The sequence below is a fragment of the Megascapheus bottae genome, chromosome 26, assembly GCF_031878675.1.
Source record: "Megascapheus bottae isolate mThoBot1 chromosome 26, mThoBot2.hap1, whole genome shotgun sequence".
In the NCBI taxonomy this organism is placed as follows: Eukaryota; Metazoa; Chordata; class Mammalia; order Rodentia; family Geomyidae; genus Megascapheus; species Megascapheus bottae.
Window position 1 is genome coordinate 1,359,708 of NC_143534.1, and position 21,195 is coordinate 1,380,902.

Here is a 21,195-nt window from a genome sequence, read left to right on the forward strand (position 1 = left end):
GATCATACTAACAGAATTCACTCCACATGGATGAAATAAGGACAAGCGAAACACACAAATATAAAGTCAGGGCAAACAACCAGCCATGGGGAGGTACCTGAGAGCCAGGAGCCCTTCGACGCCCAGGGCCGTCCATCTAGGGACACCCGCCAAAGCCTTGGACAGAAACAAAATGGGCACAGCACACCAGTGTCTGTCTGTCATCCTCTGAAGAAACCTCAGGAGGAAGCTCCCTGAAAGAGAACGTGTGAAGAAGCTGTGGCTGCCATTGTGCTCCCCGGAAGATGCCCAGAAACCCGCACGCCGTCAACGTCCACAGCAACTCTTCCACGGAGGTCCCGGAGGACCTGCGCTGTGGAGCTGTGTCCACCACAGAAAGGGAACTACTGACTCATCCGACAACACACAGACCTTGAACACTGCGCCACGTGAAGGAACCAAGATCTGAATGACCCCCTACGCCTCACTCCATTCGTGAAAGGAATGCTCGGAGCACAGAACTGATGGAAAAATGGCTGCCAAGGTGGGGGAAGAAAACCAGCGATGGCCCTCGGGTGCAGGGGCTGAGGGTGGCTCTGGGCACAGCCCGGCCACCACTGAGGTGAACCGTCGGAAAAAGGGTGACCTTGTGCAAGAAAAAACCCAATAAGGCTCCTGTTTTGAAAGACCTAGGTAATTTCAATCCACTCCTACTGGTGTGACATGTACTCAACTGCACTGTCCAAACTTGGATAACAAAAGCAGCTGGGTTTGCTGCAAATGTTAAGTTTTGTCTGCTGGAAGTGTTTTTCTGAGATGCTAAGGAGATGGGACAGAAGTGCTGGGGGAGGGAACTGTCGCGGCCCCCAGCAGGCCGGCCCTCCTGCCCTTTCCAGAGCACACACAGGGCCCCGGGGCCACGTCTTCTACTGAAGCTCAGCACCCCGGCACACTTATGAGAAACTCCAGTAACTCCTGAAAAGTTACATTCTTTCCCCTCACAGTGGGCAGCATTAACTGGATTCTCCAAAGATGTTCTATGGAAATCTGTGACTGAAGAAAGGCAGCCAGAACGGTACACGAACATTTCAGCTGCCTTCTCTTCAGTGTGCACCATTCAAGTTCAGCAAACCCCACCTTGTGCCCTGATGTCCCTCCTGACCAGGGCAGACTGGACGGCCGCCTGTCCTCACCAAGCATGATGGGTGCCCAGCTAAGATGGGCAGATTCCAGGGGGTGCCGCTGTCCCTTCCTGGCCTACCCCAACCTTGTCGCATGGTCACACATCACCACACCAGAGGCTTAGAGCCGAAACAGACTCCACAGTTCAACTACCTTCCCGATAACTCATTAAAAACAAACAAAAGTGCCCTGTTTTTAAATTTCTGAATAGGTATTGTCATGCAAACATTGCCACACTATTTGTGGATTCAATTTTTTTGTGGGGGGAGGGGTGCCAGCCCTGGGGCTTGAACTCAGGGCCTAGGCGCTGTCTTCAAGCTTTCTCAAGGCTAGAGCTCTACCACTTGAGCCACAGCACCACTTCCAGCTTTTTCTGTGTATGTGGTGCCAAGGAATCAAACCAGGGCTTCATGCAAGCACTCTGCTACTAGGCCACACTGCCTAGATTCAATTATTTAAATTAACTGCCAGGCACTGGTGGCTCACACCAGATACACAAGAGGCTCAGATCCACAGGACCACAGTTCAAAGCCAGCCCACGAAGAAAAGTCTCTCAAACTCCATCTGCAAAATAACCAGAAGAAAGCCAGAGATGTGGCTAGAGATGTGTGTGGCTCAAGTGCCAGAGTGCCAGCCATGCAAGCCCGTCAAGCAAGTGAGACTCTGAGCTCAAATCACAGTATCCACACAAAAAATAAAACACATTTTGTGCTCAGATCATGGTATCAGTCGTAAAGGCAGGAGTAAAAGGTGCATTAGAAAACTCTTGCATTCTCCCACAACTCAGCAAGCAAAAGCACAAGGGGTGATTATGTCTCCACAGCAGAGAGCATATTCAAGAAGAAAAGCAACGTCTGCCCCACGGAAGAAGCACCTCTCCTCTCTTCCTGCCAATGAGGCTGGCTCCTCTGCGGTCATCTCCTGTGCTCCACCTGGCTAGCATACTGATGCCTGAACCAGACCACAGACAGACAAGTCAGTCGAGCGCAGCCCCTCAACACTCCGGGGTGGCCCCCCGCCAAGGCCAGCACCTCTGGATGGCCTCCTGAGGGCGACAGCACAGTCAGATCAGAGAGAGCAGTGACCCCAACCCCCACAGCGGTGCTTATGCCAAGACAGGCTAACAGTTAAAATAAAGAGAAATAAAAACGTAAAAACCTCCTCACTGACACATACTCTTTACATCTTCAGGAAGAAGAGAAACATAAGTGACTAAAAACGTCTGCAACTTTAATCCCAATGGAGAACCACTTCCTACCAGCTGGCCTGGGGACCTACAGGCAAAGAGGGAGAGAAAGAGTTACTTCCATGTTTGCGGAGAGCAGCTGAAGTCAGTCCCAGGGCCCCAGGCCTTCAGCACACAGGGCAGGGACACCTGCACCTGGCTTCCATGTACCTATGAGTCCCGGTGGCTGTCACCACCGGGCTGCAGGGAGAATGAGGCGGGGCCAGTCCTGCCCTCCGCAAGCCTGGGGCCGGCCTAGGACTCTCTCCTTCCCTCACCCACATGAGAACCTGGCTAAACAGGAGCAAGAATGAAGATACCGCTTTAAACTGCACTTTGCTATTTCTAACATGGAATTTAATGACTTGAAATCTTCACGTCTACAATAGAAGAAATCTCATCACAGCAGTGACGTGCTGAGAGTGAGGCAGTGCCACCACGGGCTCCGCTGGCCTCGCCGGGGAGTTATTATCAGCAGCCAGGTCAGGAGAGCTAAGGAGCCTGGTACTGAGTGTGGTGTGGGCCCTCGGGACCTGCCGTCCACTCCACGGGATTCCTGGCTTCCCGATGCTGCTCACCAGCGAACACAGCCACTCTCTTTGGATATTTATTACACAGACATTACAAATTAGTGCTAAAATAACGTGGCATGAGGGCTGGGAGTTTGGCCTAGTGGTAGAGTGCTTGTCTAGCATGCACAAAGCCCTGGTTCAAATTCCTCAGTACCACCTACACAAAAAAAACCTGGAAGTGGTGCTATGCTTGGGTGGTAGAGCTCTGGCCTTGAGAAAGCCCAGGGACAGTGCTCAGCCCTGAGCCCAAGCCCCAAGACTGGCCAATAAATAAATACCTTGGCATAGAACCTTAAGTGTTTTAATGGAATTGCTGGGCAAGGGTAGGGGTGGGGGTTGGAGGGACAGTTTCCTATTCATAAGCATGCCAAACAAATTTAAAGCTATGAATTTTGTGAGTTGGTATTACAAAGACAGCCTGATTTTGAAAGTAGGAGAAGTCTGAAGGGATAATTTAAGAGTCAAGTAATTCTCAGGATGGGCTAAGGTGGAATCCTGACCATTCCTCACAGCTAGCCTTTTCCACAGGGGAAAGTAGAATAAGTGGATACATGCTGAATTAGGGAAAGAAGAAAGACAGGGGGAACCTTGGCACTAGAGAGAAGTTAGAAAAACTAGATTGAATTCATGGTTCTTAGCATGAATGGGTGGGCAGATAGACATATACAAACAACAAATAGGCATGGATCTGTCTAACCAGTACACAAAACTAAACGAAAGCATCAACATTTGGTGAATACTGAAAGAAAATATTTCTTTATATTATTCCCAAGGCTCTTCTGTAAGTGTGAGGCCAGGCTAAAATAAAAAATTAAACGGACAGCATGAGGTCACAGAGGTACAAGTCAAAATCCTAGCACTCAGGATACAGGGGCAGGAAGACCACAAATTCAGAGCCAGCCTGAACTACATAGAGACCTGAAGAGAGAGGAAAGAGAAAGAGGAGAAAGAGGAAGAGAAGAGAAGAGAAAGGCCCAAAATGTTAGTCAGGCAAAGTCACTACAATTTCCATAGAGGTGGAAAACATAGCAAGGTGATATTAGCAACGCAGGGTGCAGTTTCCAAAACCCAAAAGCAGAGAAATTCAAGGTACAAAGGAAATAAGAAAAAGGAAAGAGGAAAATACAGAAGTCAAGGTAAAGGCACTGGGAATTTTAAAAGCTGACTCTCTACTGGACGACACAGATTACATACTAACTGCACTAAACAATGTGACCCTGTTCACACATCAAATGTACGATCAGACACACACGGCTGCTACACAGTGTCCACTTACCTGCCGTACAGAGAACTCTCTGAAAGAGCATCCATTAGCGGGCCAATAATAAACTAAAAAACAAACAAACGAGAAGGACACGTGAGGAATGCCTGGACTCCCCTACTTGGAAACCAGAGAGCACAGCAAGACCCATCCCTTAAACATGGAGCTTTCCACCTCACAAACCTAAGTGCCAAGGAAGAAAAGGAGTCATTACATGATGGGAAATCAAGCAAATAAAACAGAAGGCCTTTAAAGAGAACACGTAAGAACTTAGGCCTACAAAGGGAAAACTACATCCTAAAAAGGTTCTTAGAATACTTGTTAAACAAAAGCGAGCCGGAAGGGCAGATGCTGAAACTCGGAACATCTCAAACACTCCAGCTGTGTGCAGAAGACAATTAGAAAAGCCAACGTGCAAGGTGGGCTATAAACCTAGAGGTGTCACACAGACCACAGAACTCCAGCAGGTGGAGTGAGCTAGGAAACAGCAGGGTAAACTGACTGGGGATGGGAGCGACATATCCTCTCCTCCAGACAGGAGACAGCTAGGCCCCGGACTGCGCCAGTGCAAGCCTAACAAAGCCGGTGCCCAGCGGAGCCAGAGCTGCAGGGACGGCATCCTGGGAAGCGTCGACACCAGGCTGTAAACTCTGCACCTGAGTGGCCCAGAGACACGCCGACCACCATTCAGCCTTCCCACAGAAAGACAGCTCCTCCCAGACAGAAGGACCTGTGTAAGCCCAGGAAATACTGCGTGCTGATGCCAAGTCTGAAGATGGTCTATGACTTTACCTGGGACAGGGAGTGAGGAAGGGGAACCAGCAGTCACATTACCTCAGAAAGCTCTGGGGAAAATGGAAGAGGCTTCATTTCATACAGCTCCAAAAAGTGGGTAACGCCTTCTTTGGTCAGGGATTTGTTTTCACTCTCAAACATTCTTTTATAAATACACATGTGCCAGGAGGGGTGAAAAAGCCAACAGCCTGTGGAAATAAAACATCTAAGGCTAAATTTGGGGTCTTACCTTATATCTCTGCATGTTGATCAAATAAACACGTGCAGGCAAACACATTTATGTCACTAGTGCACTACAAAGGTGAGTTTGCTTTTCATTACCTCCAGGGTGTTAACTGAATAACCAAAATTCAGTATCCATACTTCTGTATTTATACAGTTTAACTTAGGTCTGCAAACAACACTGTATAAAATATAATTTTAGGCATACAGATGGGAACTTTAGATAGATGGCTGAGTTTTGACCCATTATTTGTTGTTTTGTTTTCTTTTTTGAGACAGGTTCTTGAGCTGAACTTGGAATTCTTCATCTTCCAACCTCAGGCTCAAGTGCCAGGTTCACAGCACACTACTCTTGTTTGTAAGTTACGTATTTATTCTTGTAGTACTTGGGTTAGAACCCAGGGCCTCTGGCACGCCAGGCAAGTGCTGTGCCGTTGAGCTACTCCCACCCTCGCTCTCTCCTCTATTGCCGTTCTGCTTTATAGTCAGGCTGGCAAATAACCATGATGCTACAACCTCAGGGGTGCAGGGGCACATACTCCCGTCCTCTCCTTCACACAGGGGTACAGGGGCTCACATTCCCGTCCTCTCCTTCAGGAAACTGAAACTACTAAAGACCCTTGACCGTTAGACCAAGCCTAAAACAGGCAGCTGGCCGCTGGCTGCTGCGCCAGCCCTGCAGCCCTGCACTCCTGCCGTCTCCCTCTCCATGCAGAGCTGCTCTCCAGGCAGGGTAGAGTCCTGGCCTCCCCAAGTCCGCCTCTCTGCCTACCCTCGTCATGCGTTCCTTCTGTCCCTCCCTGCCTAGCCTTGCCTCTGCATCCTTGAGAGAATCCATAAACAAAACAATTTTTTTCCCCATTGGAAACAGCCAGAGTCAGGTGAAAAGAACATCACTTGGCTTACAACTCTGTCCCTGGTGCTTAGCACACTGGATGTTAACTACTCGGAGAGCTCATTACTGAGCAAATAAGACACGGAATGTGCACCTTAGAGATACTTTTTTTTCTGACTTCTGAAATGTACTTTAACTCTATTAGAAAAAAAACATCCCTGACAATGAGCAAATTGGTCTATCATTTGTAAATTATACCAACATACTTGTCCAGGTCTCAAGCAATGGCTCTATTTTCAGAACCAAACACTGCTATTTGATTATGTCTACTATGAGCCATAAGCAAAATGTGCTAATCAGAGCACTCATTTTAACAGCAAGCACGTAGGTGAGGTCACAATGAAATTCACTTAAATGTAGCCTGGGGGTAGAGAGAGAGACATCAGAAAGAAGCTTCAGCCATCGGCTGAGGAGCGCTCAGCTCTGCAGGGCTGCAGTCATGCAAGGCAGGGCCTGGTTAATCTTCACAAGACATGGTACCCACCCGGCATTTCTACTGCTCCTATGGAGACAATACCAGCAGCTGATTGCTTTGCTGATCTAAACTGCAGAACATGACTTTAGGAAGCTCTAGCTTTGTTGTAGTTCTAGAGAGCTCTAAAGACACAGAAGTTCTTGAGGGCTTAGAAATGACATTTAAAACTACACTCTGAAATGTTCTCTAAGAAGCCCAAGATGCCTAACATGAACCCCCAAAGTATAACAAACACAAAGATACATGTTTTTGTCGTTGATTCTATGGCTTGAATTCAGGGCCTGGGCACTGTCCCTGAGTTCTATCACTCAAGGCCAGCACTCTCCCACTTTGAGCCACAGCTCCACTTCTGGTTTTCTGGTAGTTAACTGGAAATAAAGAGTCTCAGACTCTCCTGCCCAGACTGGCTTTGAACCATGATTCTCAGATCTCAGCCTCCTGAGTAGCTAGGATTCCAGGTGTGAGCTACCAGTACCTGGCTAAGATACACATATTTATACATAATAAGATATATTAAGGACGGAAAGCAGGTGAAATTTCATACTGGTATCAAAGAGCTATGATGAGAGGCATATGTCACTATTAAAGTGTGAGTCTTTATCTTCTAAGCATGAATCCTGAGGTTTGTAGGGATGAGAGGCGAAGCTGCTGGGGAGGGGCTGGAGAGGCTGTGCACACAGGAACCAGGCTGGCCACTGTGGACTACCAGGAAATGGGTTCACTGCTCACTGCCCTTCTTCTACAGATGTCTGGAGTTCCTATCATCAGTCAGACACAGGCCATGAGAAGTTACGCTCTAGGAAAGCACTGAGGTCTGCAGGAAGCGGATGGGGCAGACAGGACAGACAAGGGCAGGAAGAGGAGAGCGTTCCAGCTGTGTCGGGGGAAGTGAGGACAGCCTCAGACACCACCATCAATGCTGGAAGCATCACTCAGCGATTCCACTCCTCCTCCTTATACTTTAATAGTTTTCCCAAACTCTTTACAATCAATAGGATTAGTTATAAAATCAGAGGGGGGGGGGTAAGTGATGTTATTTTGTTTTTTAAAAAGCAAAAAGAAAATCACCATTACCATTCTCTTCTGACACTGCATATTCAAACAGACTGTTTAGCTTTGGTAAGACTGGTTTTATGACATGTATCTAAAAATAAGAGCAAAAAATCATATGAAATGAAAAGCACCCATAAAAAGGCCCGAGGGACAGCGATCTTCCTGATTATACCCACATGATAACTAGGCAAGCAGTTTGACTGAGTTTGTCTGACTCAGGTGTGTAAGGAGGAGTGCGGCCGAGCCAGGGACCACAGCCCAGGTCAGGACGAGTGTGGAAGTTACATGGTGAAAGGCACGCTACCCCTTAACTGACTCAAGAAACACGGCTAACAAGGCCCAAGAGATCCAAAAGGAAAAAGAATCCACGTGTGTTTTGCTCCAGTCACCGGAGTGGCTGACAGTCCCAGGATGAGAGGCAGAGCCAACTCAGAGCGCAATGCTCTGCCACTGAGCCCATGTGGCAGTCTATACATTCTTCAGAAATGTATACAAATTGGAGTCTCTAAAATAAGAAATGGAGGCTTTACGAGTCTGCTGACAAAGAAACCCTGACGTTTATCCCAACTTAGGACACTTTGTTGTTCTTCCTACATTTTACACCCTTCGCGCGTGTCCTTGTCTACCACAACACACGTGTGCTGTACAGTGGGCTGCCACACTAAGTCCACAGATGCCTGGCCCCGAGGTGGTCTGCAGTGTACCCCGTGGACTCGGACTCGGAGGAGGGAAACCCAGACAACACCTGGGAACTTGCACAGAACTCAAACTCTCCAGCCCGGCCCCAGGCCTGCTGGGCTACACAGCCCAGATGTGTCTCGACAATGCACACCTTGTAACCTGTCAGGATGATTCTGATTTAAAAGTTCGAGAAGACCAAGGGAAAATGAAATGTAATCACATTTTTTTGAAATGATAACATGTGTATTACCATCCTCTGTCTAAGTCGGCCTTTCTGCAATGAATATCCAAAAATAAAGAGAAAGAAATCCGGTCTACTGAAGCATTGACAGAGATGGGAAAACACTTACCTGATTTCCTTCTAGAGTTTCCATAATTAAAATATAAGTTTCCCAAAACTTTAAAAGCTCGTCTTTTTTCTTCTCAGACCACCAAAACAGACTTGGACCTAAAAGAGTTTAAAAAGAAAATCAGCCTTTCTCTACACAAATTTCACCATTTTCTCCCCATCATATTTAAACGATACTTATGCTGCTGCTACCAAATCCTGCAGACTTCAGTAATGGAGGAACGGGTGTCGAGGTACACAAAGGCGCCTCGGAGGCTCCAAGGAGAGCAGGTACAGCTGCCCAGGCCACTCCAGGAGTCAGACTTTCAAATAACTACACTTACACATTCCAGGGCCTTACCAGAAAGGTAAGCAGCATGGATAAACAGGTGGACAGATGGGGATTTTCAGACATGAATAATAACTTTAAGTTCAAATGGAAATGCTAGAAATAAAAACATGATGTCAAACATGTGTGTATATGTATTGGTCCTGGGGCTTGAACTCGAGGCCTGGGAGAGTTTTGTTCCTGAGTTTTTCTGCTTAAGACTTGCACTCTACTGCTTAAACCACAGCTCCACTTCTGTTTTGTTGTTGTTGTTTTGGGTGTGTCCTTGGGAGTTAAGAATCCCATGGACTTTCCTGTCCAGGCTGGCTTTGGGCCACAATCCTCAGACCTTAGTCTCCTAAGTAGCTACACTTATAGGCCATTGGCGCCCAGTTCCGATATTTCTTTAGATGAGCTATCAGGCGCATCAACTTTAAAACCATTACACCTGTAGAAACAATGGAGGCATGTGCTCCAGCAGGACGGGCATGAGTGGAGGAAACTAAGGCACAGAGCAGGAACTCTGGCACAGGACTGGTTCAGGCACAGGGAGCCCAGGATGCAGGCGCAGGGATGGTGGACCAAGGATATCTGTACAGGGAGAAACCACCCCTCCTCAAGATTGGGAGGGCCCTCCAGGAGAGACCCCGCCTCCTCCTGGGAGACTAACCAAAACCCGGCCTCATGGTCGGTCTTGGGCAAATGGCTGCGCATGAGGAGCTGAATTCGCCCCAAAGATGGGTGGAATCAAGCATTCCAACGACAGGAAAGGACAGTGTCTCCTTCAACTGATTGCATACAGCCGGCCATGCAGGCCTACTGTGCGCGAAGTCATCAGTGCCGAACCCCCTACTCAGCACAAAATCCCAGCGTGGCAGTGGATCAGACCTCCGGCTGGAGGGGTTTCTTCCTCCACGGGAGGCTGTCTGTCCTCACTGTCTGTCCTCACAAGTCCCCCGCCGCTCCTGACTTCAGCCGGGCAGGAGTGGGCCCCCGCCGCGGGGAAGGAAATCCGTACGAGGGGGCCCGAAGTCCCTCCAGGCGCGCTGCGTCGTCGCCCCTCCCCGGTGTGAACGGCCCACCCGGGCCCTGCGTGCGGGGGGCGCAGCCCGGCCCCGGGACGCCGTCGAACACCCGAGGCCGCAGGGGGGGCGCGGGACCGGGGTGCGTACCGGTTCCTGCCGGGTCGGCGCAGGCGCAGTCGGCGCCCGTCCCCGCGGAGACCTCCACGGCGCGCCGCAGCAGGAAGCGCGCGCGCCGGCGCGTCAAGCCGTCCTCGGCGCCGCCCAGCCCGTCCCGCACCGTCTTCCAGAAGCGGCCGCAGCGTCGCGCGTCGGGGTCGCCGTGGCGGGCGCCGGGCTCGGGCAGCAGCTGCTCCGCCAGCGCGCTCAGCACCTGCAGCTCCGGGCCCAGGCGGCCGGGCCCCGAGGGCGCCCCCGCGGCGGCCAGCGCGCCCCACACGGCCCGCAGCGCGGCGCCGCCGCCCTGGCCCAGCGCCGACAGCAGCCGCGCCGCCGCCGCGTCCTCGGGGCGCGCGTCCCCGCCCAGGGCCAGGGCGGCGGCGGCCCGCGCCACGCGCTCCAGCAGCGGTCCGTCCTCGCGCGGCCGCAGGCAGGGCCCGACGGCCGCCAGCACCTCCAGGGCCGCCTCGGCGCCGCGCGCGGCGCGCAGCTCCCGCAGCGCCTCCTCGGCCAGCGCGGCGGCCAGCGGCGGGGCCCCCGCCAGCCGCGCGCACGAGCGCAGCGCCGCGCCCGCCGCCCGCAGCACGCGCCGGCGCTGCCCGGGGGCCTCGGAGGCGCCGGGGCCCGCGCGCCCGCGCAGCAGCGGCACCAGGAACCCGGCCGCCACCTCCCGCGCCGCCGCCTCGGGGAGCGCGCCCGCGCCCCGGTCCTCCAGCCGCTGCAGGAGGAAGCGCAGCGTCTCCACGCGCTCCGCGGACGCCTCCCCGCGGCACAGCGAACCCAGCAGGGCCTGGGGGTCCCGGTCCTGCGACAGCAGCAGCTCCGCGAGCACCGACTCCATTTGCCGCCCGCGCGCTGCCGTCGCCGGGCAGCTGAGGAAGGCGCCGGCGTGCGTGTGCGTGTGCGTGTGCGCAGGCCGGCTCCCGAGCGCGTGCGTGCGTGTGCGCGTGCGCAGGCCGGCTCCCGAGGGCGCGCGTGCGCAGGGAGGGGGCTGCGGCGAGAGTCTCACAGGTCCCTCAGAGCCGGCGCTGCGTCCCGGAGCCGCCCACACCTGGCTCGGCCGGCCCTATCTCCCCTCGGTGCAGGCCCCGCCCCCGGCTGGCCCCGCCTCCCGCCGGTGCCGGCCCCGCCCCCGGCTGGCCCTGCCTCCCGTCGGTGCAGGCCCCGCCCCCCCGGCGCATGCCCCGCTCCCAGCCGGCCCTGCCTCCCGGCTTGCCCCTCCCCCTCCGGTGCAGGCCCCGCCCCCGGCCGGCCCTGCCTCCCGTCGGGGCCGGCCCCGCCCCAACTGGCCCCGCCCCTCCCTGCAGGCCCCGCCCCCCGCCGGCTCCGCCTCCCTCCGGTGCCGGCCCCGCCGTCCCGCCAGCCCTGTCTCCCGTTGGTGCAGGCCCCGCCCCCTGTCGGCCCCGCCTCCCGTCTTGCCCCGACCCCCGCCGGCCCCGCCTCCCTCCGGTGCCGGCCCCGCCCCCGACTGGCCCCGCCCCTGCAGTGCAGGCCCCGTCCTCCGCCGGCCCCGCCTCCCGTCTTGCCCCGCCCCCCGCCGGCCCCACCTCCCTCCGGTGCCGGCCCCGCCCCTCCAGTGCAGGCCCCGCCCCCGCCGGCCGCATGCTTCCCGCCGCTCCGAGGACTGGAAAGCCTCTCGCCCGGTTCCGCGCGCCGCCCGCCGCGGTGGGCTGATAGTTGCGCCCGCCCCTCGTCCCGTCCCCGAGAGCTCTGGCCGCTGACCGAGAAGCCCCAATCCCACCTTCCAAAAGGAGCGGCGGGCACGGCCGGTGGTCCGCGGGGCGCGCCAGCCCCGGGCCGGGCGCAGGGCCTCGCGCAGGCCGCGCTCGAGCCCCGCCGCGCCCCCACCACGGCCGGCGTACTGGAGTGCGGAGGAGCGGCGCGGTGGGCCCCGAGGCCGAGGTCCGAGGACCGGGGCTCAGAGCCAGCCCGGGCCCTCCGGCCTCCATCCCTCTAGACCCCGGGCGGTGGGGCCGGGCTGGGGCTGCGGGCTCAGGACCCACGGGAATGCGGATGGTAATAACCACACTGGTGACGGCCTCCACGCGCAGGCAGCGCTCTGGACGCGCGCGGCTTGCTTTCCCTTTGACGTGCCTGGTGCCCCCGCGCTGAGCCCGCCCCTCCTCCGCGCGCCCCCTCCGCGCCCCTCCTCCGCGCGCCCCCTCCGCGCTCCTCCTCCGCGCGCCCCCTCCACACGCTCCCCCTCCACGATCCCCTCTGTACCCCTCCCTGTGCCCCCCCTCCGCGTGCTCCCCTTCCACGCGCCCCCCTCCTCCGCGCACAAGTGCACTCACGGCAGGGCACCAGTGGGAATGCCCGTGAAGACTTCCTCCCTTCCGTCCCCGTTGGGGAAACGGTGAGGCTACCCGCGGGGACCACACAGCCTCACAGAACGTGGCGACCCTGTGGAAGGTGGCAAGCGTGGCGGGGAGAGGAGGACCCAGGAGCTAGAACCACTGGAACGCCTGCGTCCATTGTGCCATCCCGGCTTCCTCGGGCTGAGCCTGTCTGGAAACAAGGCAGGGGATCTTGTAGAGGAATGCTTTTGGCAACATTGTTCATCATCTGTAGCCAAGAGCTTGTAACAAACTAAACACTCTTCAGTAGAAGAATGGACACATTGTGATTTATGTAAGGATGGTATCAGCAATAAAAGTAAATTGCTGATCCCTGCAAAAACGCAGGTAGATCTCCTCCCAAAAATGTTACACCCAGGAAGCCAAACTTTACATCCTCACTATTCCATGGAAGTCAAGTGCAAGAATAGATGAGAGCGGTCTGCGGGATAGATGTGAGAACGGTAGCTGGGCCAAAGGGAGTGGAGTCTGGCTGGAGCCAGACTGGAGGGAAGCTTCTGGAGAAACAGGAATATTTCATCCTAATCAACAGTTTCACAGCTGTCAGGACTGAACCCTTGGGATCTATGCATTTCTTTCCACGTACATTTTATCTCATTAAAAAAGAATGGCTTACACAGAAAGAAAACTACTTGGCCCATGTTCTTGTCCCTGCTGCGGAATAAAGTGCGAGGGCAGGGCTGCCGTCAGGCAGGCGAGGAGTCTCAGCTCACCTCCTGGCTGTGAGCCTCAAAGGCTGGCATTTTTGTTTGGGGATGACTTGGACTTCAAACTTCCTACCTGTGCCTCCCATATGGCTTGATAAGTGTGAGACACCACTGTCCAGCTTCTTGGTTAAGATGGGGTCTTGCTAACTTTACCGTTTGCCTGGCCTCAAAGCCGTGAGCCTCTCGATCTCTGCCTCTCAAGAGGTTAGGGTGATAGGCCTGAGCAATGTCATCTGGCCAGATTGCTCTCCTTCAAATCTGCTTCCCAGTTGCTTCTTCTGCAGCCCTGACAAAGTTCCCCTTTTCTTCCTGAGATTTTGCTGGGCCTAGCATTACATCCTCAGACCTCCTCCCTTCCTCTATAAATGTTTCCTGAGTAACTTACTTAAAGCTGTAGGTTTGCCAGACTAACACAAAGTAATGACAGGAGGGGGGGAGGAGGAAGGAGGAGGAGGGGGAGGGGGAGGAGGAGGAGGAAGATAATCTGGCTCCTTAGCCCCTCCTGGAAGCTAAGACCCATCCCCTGCGAGCACTGACCCCATCCAGCTGTCAGGTGGACCACATCATGGCATCACTGCTCAGAGCTGGTCCATTTCCACGTCCACACGTTTGAGCATGTCCTCTCTCCCCGGCACCCTGGCTTTCTACCAATGATGGTTTGGGCACAAGTGTCCCGGCAGGGCCCACGTGTGGAGGGCCGGGTCCCCGGCTGACCGGTCCCGTTGTGGAGTGATGGCTGGCTGGCTCCGGGGCTCTGACTAGATCAGTGGCTGCACCCACTGATTGGCAACTTGATGGCATTGTGGGGAGCTGTGGCTCAAGTGGTAGGGCACCAACTGTCAATGAAATCGCCAAGCTCTGCCACTTGGGCCACACTCACAGCGCCCTTTTGTTGGTTAACTGGAGGCAATCCTCTCACAGACTCTGCCCAGGCTGGCTTCAAACTGCCATCGTCCCAGTCTCCTGAGTGGCTGGGATGGCACGCCTCAGCCCCCATCCAGCTGGCTTGTCTTTCTGGGGATGGCCAACTTTGTTTTGCAAGTCCAGAGTGGCGGCTCAGCCCCTTTCACCAGTTCCAGCCCTCTTGGAATTTAGAAAAAAGCAACATTCTATGGGGGGAAAGTGACTTTTTTTCCTGCTTCCCCAGGCAGCAAATTCCAGTCCAAATCTTTCTGCAAAGTGACACAGGGCTGGGGGAGGGGACTCGAGGCCTTCCCTCCGTGCCACGCTCTCAAGTCTCCAGGCCTGCCAGTCACACGACAATCTGGGGACCCCTAACTAACTGCAGGAAGATCACAACAAGCTGGGCTGTGTGTGTGTGTAAAACTGCCCAGAAACTGAGCCTCCAGAAAACATATGTGAGCTTGCCCCTGAGCACTTTGGGCCTCCGATCATCCGCCAGCACGGAGCAGGGCAGTGTCGTTAGCAGGCTGCGCCGGCTCTGCCGAGCAGAAAGGACAGGTAGTTCTCGACAGTCGCCTTATCACATGCACTACCTTGCGGAAGGGGATGGGGTCTAATGCCGTGTTTAGACCATGTTTAGAAATGAAGCAGTGGTTATCTCTTCAGTAATCACCATGTTGCACATTGTACCAGAGGCTCTTTGTTTGGGAGTGGGGGTGCTGGGGCTTGAACTCTGGGCCTAGACACTGTCCCTTAGCTGCTTTGATTAAGGCTGGCACTGTCACTTGAACCATACCTTCATTCCCAGTCAGAGTGGTGGTGAATTGGAGATAGGAGTCTCACAGATTTTCTACCCAGGCTGGCTTCAAACCTCAACTCCCCAGATCTCAGCCTTCCATGTAGCTAGCGTGACAGGTGTGAGCCACTGCGCCAGCTCAGAGGCTCTGGGGGTGCCTTCCAGTTAGATTCTGTGACTTCCTGTAAGCCTAGCCTCCCAAACTTCGAAAACCTCTCATAAACAGAAAATTCCAAGTCCTAAACTAGAACGCACTTTGGAAATAAAAAGTTTGAACAAAAACGCAGGTTTTCCAAGGATGTGAGGATGACATTTGTGAGAAAATGTGTTTAGGCAGAGGGAAGGTCCAGACTCACAGGCTCAGGTCATGACAGGAGAACTGGGGTTATGGGGACAGAGCAGGGAACTCTTGTCACTGAACGTCATAAGAAGGCTGAGCCTGAAGGAGGGAGCCTCACTCCGGCCTTGAGGACAAGCTGAGCACCAAGCACCCATCTTTTGAATGAGAACTGGCATTCAGCACTATTCACAGAAGCCAAAATACAGAATCCGCCCAGATGAAGCACAGATCCATAGCCGGCGGTACTGATCCATAATGGAATTTTGCACAGTCATTAGAAGGAATGTTATTATGTCATTGGAAGGACAAGCCAAGCTCAGAAAGGCAAACAGGATGTGTTTTGTCTCACATGAAGAGGGTAGAACTAGAAGACACTGGGACTTGATCATGTATACAGCATTCTAGACATGCACAGGGAAGCAGAAGGAATACTCTTAGGGGAGAAACACAAAGGCACGATGCTTATGCATCTCATTACAACTGTGTAAAATATATATTGAAACTGACTCCAAAATATGGAAACGAGAGACCTGTGTTTGGCCGGTGCCTCCGCTGGGTGGTTTGTTTGTGCGTAGATCTTTTGGGAGGGTGGAGCACAGAACTCAAGGGGAAAAGGGAAGAAAAGCGCAGTCGTGGCACTCGCTGGGTACGGTGGGTAGAGATGGAAGGGAGCGATTGGGAGAGAGGGAAGGAAGGGGTGACACTGTACAAAAGGAAATGTACAGTTACTTCCGGAGCTGGAATCCCTCTGCATGTCACCTTTATAATAACAATAAACTAAGCTGAAAGAAACAAGGAGTGGCGCTCAAGGTGCAGGCCTTGGTTTCTTCCCCCACAGAGGCGCCTGTGAAGTCACCCCTGTGTGAAAGCCCACGTGGTGCATGCAATGCCAGCTCATGGCCACCAGATGGTGCACAGACCCCGCAATGCAAGTGCTGTCCCTCCAGGCCTCAGGAAATGTGTTCCCGTGTCTCCCTGCCCGCACCCTGCTGTGTGGCTGCACTTCAGGAGCTGGTCCCTTCAGGGAAGGGGCTGAGATGCCATGTTGCGGGGCTGGGCTCTGCTGCCCACCACCCTCCCTGTACTGTACATGTGTCCCCACTGGGCACAGGGCTTCAAAACCCACCATGGCGGAAGCCCACCTCGGGAGAACACTTGCCACAGAGCTCGAGCTGTGCAGCACTGAGGGACAGAAGACCTGAGGCCTGGGGGCATGAAGGAAAGACCTGCATTTCGAGGTGCTTAGCCTGGGCCTAGTGTGCTGGGAGAAGGGAACTGGGCCTCTGTAGCGCCATGCGGGGTGGGGGTGGGCGGTGGGGGAGGAAATGCCCACTCCACTGGGACCTCATTCAGTGGTGTCCACGTCTGGATACCACCAACACAGGGAGCTGCCAGAGAGCTCAGGCCTCTGGCAGGGAGCCAGGCCGGGCCTGCTTTCCTCTTCCAGCTGCAGTGAGCGCCCGCCGCCCGAACAGGCCAGTGTTGGGGTGGAGAGCCACCCCTGTGGGCGGGGCCTCTGGCTGTGACCGCTTATGTCCTTCCAGGAAGTGAAGGCAGAGCAAGATCCAGATTTATTGTGACCTACATTTGTGACACCTCAGAGCCTGTGAGTCAAAAACAGCTAATCCAGTCTCACCCAGCCACCCGGCGTGCAGGCATCATGGCAGCAGTGGCAGCAGCATGGGAACAGGTTTGCAGATGAGCCTGGGTTCAGAGACATAAATGGCTCACAGCCTGTGATGTGAGAGGTCAAGGGCTGGAGTGAGCTAACTAGAAGACACACAGCCCTGAGTTCTACTCCCAGTACTGGAGGGGCAGGGGTGTATTTTATTGGATGAGGAATTAGGAGGAGTCTAAGAAGCCATCAAGAGTGCCCCTGAATTAGGTGGACCCCTTTTCCAGCATTCTCCTGAGTTGAAAGCAACCAGAAACCACAGTCTGAGTCCTGATCGGAAGTGCCCGTAGGAACTCAGAGGCCCGCAGTGCGCGTGGCAGAACTTCCTATTGCCTTAGAAACCAAACCCGCTCTGTGCCCATTGCTCGAAGCACGTGAACTCGGGCTGGGACCAGCTCTGCCTTCTCCACCCCCTCTCAGCAGGAAGGAGAAGGAAAAGGACCAAGATGCTCCTGTCACCAGAAAGATGGGGTGCGGTGCGATTCCAGCCTGGCCTGGTGCACACATGGAGCGGGGTGCCTCGTGGGGTGAAGGTGGTGACCGCAGGCCGTGGAGCCAAGGGGCTTGCCCTGGTCCCTGTGTTGTGACAGGCTCAGCGTGGATTCCATGGCAACAGGGCCCCAGAGCCAGGGCAGGCCAGGACCTTCGCAAACACCAGCCTGGAGGGGCAGACGCAGGAGAGAACAGGAGGGAGGGAGGGGAAGGAGGGAATGATTTAGGAGGTATTTGCACTCATTTGCAAATGAAGTTATGGAAGTTGCTAGTGAGATTTATGCCAGTAATTAAGTGACAATGGCTGTGTAAAGCCGCTGGAGTTGGAACGCCTGTGACTCACAGGGGGGACTGAGGCGTGTTGAAGCAATGCCTCATCGTTTCCCATTTTTAAAACCAGTTTGTTTTCTACGGTCCCGAACATCCCATCCCATCCTATCAGGAGTGACAGCACGCGCTCCTGGGGCTGGCTGCGGGGTCCTGAACCGAGTGCCCCCGAGGTGAAATCTGAGCGTCACTTACATGCAGAGGGTGTGCTAGGTCTCTCACACACACATGCAAACTCAGGCCTGCACACACACACACACACACACACACACACACACACACACACACACACTGCCCGGGTAGAAGAGGGAGGACAGGAAAATGACCCTACGTGCCGTCATGGTGCCAGTGTGTGCTCTGTGTTGGATGTTGCAGCAGTGCGAGAGGAAATAGCCAGGCACGGGTAGAATGCAAGAGCTTGCAACATGTGGGCCCGTGCAGGCCTGCGCACCTGCTCCGGTCCCCGCTGGCTCAGCGCGGCTGCAACACCTCTGGGGTGGCAAAGGGAACATGGGGTTGGGGGCGAGGTGATCAGACAACTGATTACCAGGGGGCTCTTCCCTCGTGTGGAGGGGGAGAGGGAAGAGGGGGGAGAGGGAAAGAATAGAGGAGAAAGGAGAGGGGAAGGGAGGGCAGGGGAGGGGAGGGGAGAGAAAGAATAGAGGAGAGAGGGGAAGGGAGGGGAGGGGAGGGGAAGGGAGAGGAGGGGAGGGGAGGGGAGGGGAGAGAAAGAATAGAGGAGAGAGGGGAAGGGGGAGAGGAGGGGAGGGGAGGGGAGAGAGGCGAGGGTTGCTCTCTGTGCCTGCTCGAACCTCTTAGGAAGGAACTGTCTTAATTTCTCCTCTTCCTCAGTAGTGGAGTCTCAATGTCCCACCCCCGCCCCCGGGCTCAGAGCACGGGAGCCTGAGCTGCCAGGTGGGTGCCCAGTTCCCCGCAGGAAGGCAAAGGTTGCCTCCAGGAGATCTGACCAGCTGGCTTTCTTTCCCCCTCCAGGATGTGGTGCTCAGCTCTGTGGGGCTGGGTGCAGGCTGGTACCTGTGGGCTCCTGGAAACTGCCCAAGAGACTAGAGGCAAGGTGCTGGCCTCATTTTACTGAATCACTCAGCATGACTCAGTGAAGAGGGTAGTTGGCCTATCTCTGTGACAAATGCCTGAGAGAAACTCCAAAGGAAGGAGATGTATTTGGGCTCAGGGTTTCAGAGGTTTCAGCCTGGTCTGCTGAACCCATTGCTTTGGACTCAAAAGGAGGCAGAAAGAAAATGAATGGAGGCTGGATGAGTGGAGGCAGGGTGAGTGGAGGCCGGGTGAGTGGAGGCCAGGAGAGTAGAGGCCAGGTGAGTGGAGGCCAGGTGAGTGGAGGCCGGGTGAGTAGAGGCCGGGTGAGTGGAGGCTGGGTGAGTGGAGACAGCCACAGACACTGAGTGTCACAGCCACAGACACTGAGTGTCACAGCCACTGGCACCCACACTACACACAGTGGATAAGAACAGCCATCAAGTAGGGAGCCAGAAAGGCCTTGTGGCCCCAAGAGACGCACCTGGCCCTCCAGAGCCATGAAGGGCTCACAGCTCCTATACAGAATAAAAATAAAACAAAGTACCGCATCTCTATAGCACAATGACATGTTATCATGGCATGTTATCTTACTGGGATCTACATTGCTTGTGAACTAATCTAATAGTTATCTTAACCGATACTTGCATCTTACTATTTCTTTGTGCGTGTGCTGGTGTGGAGGCTGAAACTCGGGCCTGTTTTTAGCACTCCAGGGCTCTACCCCTGCCTCTCTGCCAGCATTGTGTGGATTGACTGAGATGAGAGTCTCATAGACTTCCCTGCTCAGGCTGGTTTCAAGCCGTGACCCTCAGATCCCAGGCCTGCGGAGGAGCTAGGATTTCAGGCGTGAGCCGTCCGTGCCCAGACTTACCTATTTCTCAACCTTCGTGGTGTCTTTCGTTTCTTTCTATGGCACATGTACAGAGAATCGTGTCCTCTTCTCTGTGGTTTATCCCGGTCAGATGAATGAACCGCCCTGATGCTGCTGACCCAAACTTCCTCCTCAACGCACAGGCGGAAGCCCCGGGCAGGTGTTGGCTGGGGGTCCTGGAGCCGTGCACACACACTGGACTAGACACACCCTCCCTCACGTTCACCACAGAGCACTCTCAGGGCCGAGTTCCAGAGCCTCTAAGAAGGATTCTGTCCATCATTCAAAGGCACAGACTGTAAATGCAATTACCGTGGATAATTAGCTGTTTCATCTTTGGTGTCAGTAAATTCGGAATTGCATGTGATTGCATAATATGGAATACCGAACAGCCTGTTCAGCCGACAGGCTGGTGCGCCCAGCTTGCACAGGCTGGGGGGGGGCAGCTTCCCAGGGCCCAGGCCCGGACCCCTGGACTCACACAGCTGTCCTTCCTGCAGGGCAGTGAGCGTAGAGTGCAGACTGTGTCCTAGGAACTGCTTTCCACACGGCACTGAGCTGACAGAGGAGGGATGAGGGGAGCTCCAGTTAAAATCTGTGACCCGCCAGACGCTCCACGATCTGCAGGTGTGTGGCTCAGGAGAAACCCGCCACCTCGGTTACACAGATCTATGGCCTGTTCTTCTAGATGGGGCAGTGCCCGCCCTGCCCCATTCTGCCTGGGCCTGCAGGGGAGAACCCAAGAGTCCAGGGCTTTGGTGGCCCAGGGAAGGCTGGCATCTGAGCATCATGGCAAACGCCAGCCAAAACAGAGCTGCACCAGAGCTTTCTGGGAAGAATCAGCCTCAGCCCTCACATTCAAGTCACCGATAAATGACTCCAGCATGGTATCCGAAGCTGCAAGAACGAGGGTAGACCATCGAGCTCAGATCTCCCTCAGGCACGGACTTGGGCCCTCACCTGCTAGTTCATGGTAGTCTGCCACTGTTCTTGCAAGGACAGGAATGGTGGCTGTGTGATTCCAGCTGTGCCCTCAACTCCCAGAAGCACGCTTGCCAAGGCTTCCGGAGCACCTGACCGGGTGTGGCTGGCAGAGGAAAAAGCAGTGACCCACGGAACCCTCACCACTGAAGGCCATGGGACCCCCCCCACTCTCTCTCTCCAAATGCAGGGCCATCGGGAAGAGCAGTGCTGTGCCAGGCTCAGTGGGGTCCTTTAATGCAAGGAGAGGAAGGGCATCCTGTCCCCCAGGCACCCCTTTCCAGTGGAAACTGAACATAAACATGGCAATTAAGATGAAGAAATAGGGCCAGGCTCATGGCTCATGCCTGTAACCCTAACTACTTAGGAGGCTGAGACCTGAGGTTGGAGGTTCAAAGTTAGCCCAAGCAGGAAAGTCTGTGAGACTCTTACCTCCAAGTACCTACCCAACAGTCAAAAGCAAAGCTATGGCTCAAGTGGCAGAGCACCAGCTTTGAGCAAAAACCGAAGGGA

General features: G+C 54.6%; 1 protein-coding gene across 3 annotated transcripts in view; it reads right to left on the reverse strand.

Moving 5' to 3' along the window:
• The window catches only part of Tarbp1 (tRNA guanosine 2 -O-methyltransferase TARBP1), a 30,561-nt gene extending 19,543 nt beyond the window's left edge, over positions 1-11,018 (reverse strand). For 2 of the 3 annotated variants that reach the window (XM_090318738.1, XM_090318737.1), the window contains exons 1-7: positions 10,169-11,018; positions 8,691-8,788; positions 7,681-7,750; positions 5,054-5,202; positions 4,235-4,287; positions 2,338-2,435; positions 98-233 (exon numbers count right to left, since the gene is read on the reverse strand). In XM_090318738.1, the coding sequence (XP_090174864.1) occupies positions 98-233; positions 2,338-2,435; positions 4,235-4,287; positions 5,054-5,202; positions 7,681-7,750; positions 8,691-8,788; positions 10,169-11,018 (1,454 nt within the window). Of the gene's footprint in view, positions 1-97; positions 234-2,337; positions 2,436-4,234; positions 4,288-5,053; positions 5,203-7,680; positions 7,751-8,690; positions 8,789-9,666; positions 9,857-10,168 lie in introns of those variants that run through there. The other variant, XM_090318741.1, reaches the window with a different exon arrangement.
• Positions 11,019-21,195: the final 10,177 nt, after the last annotated feature.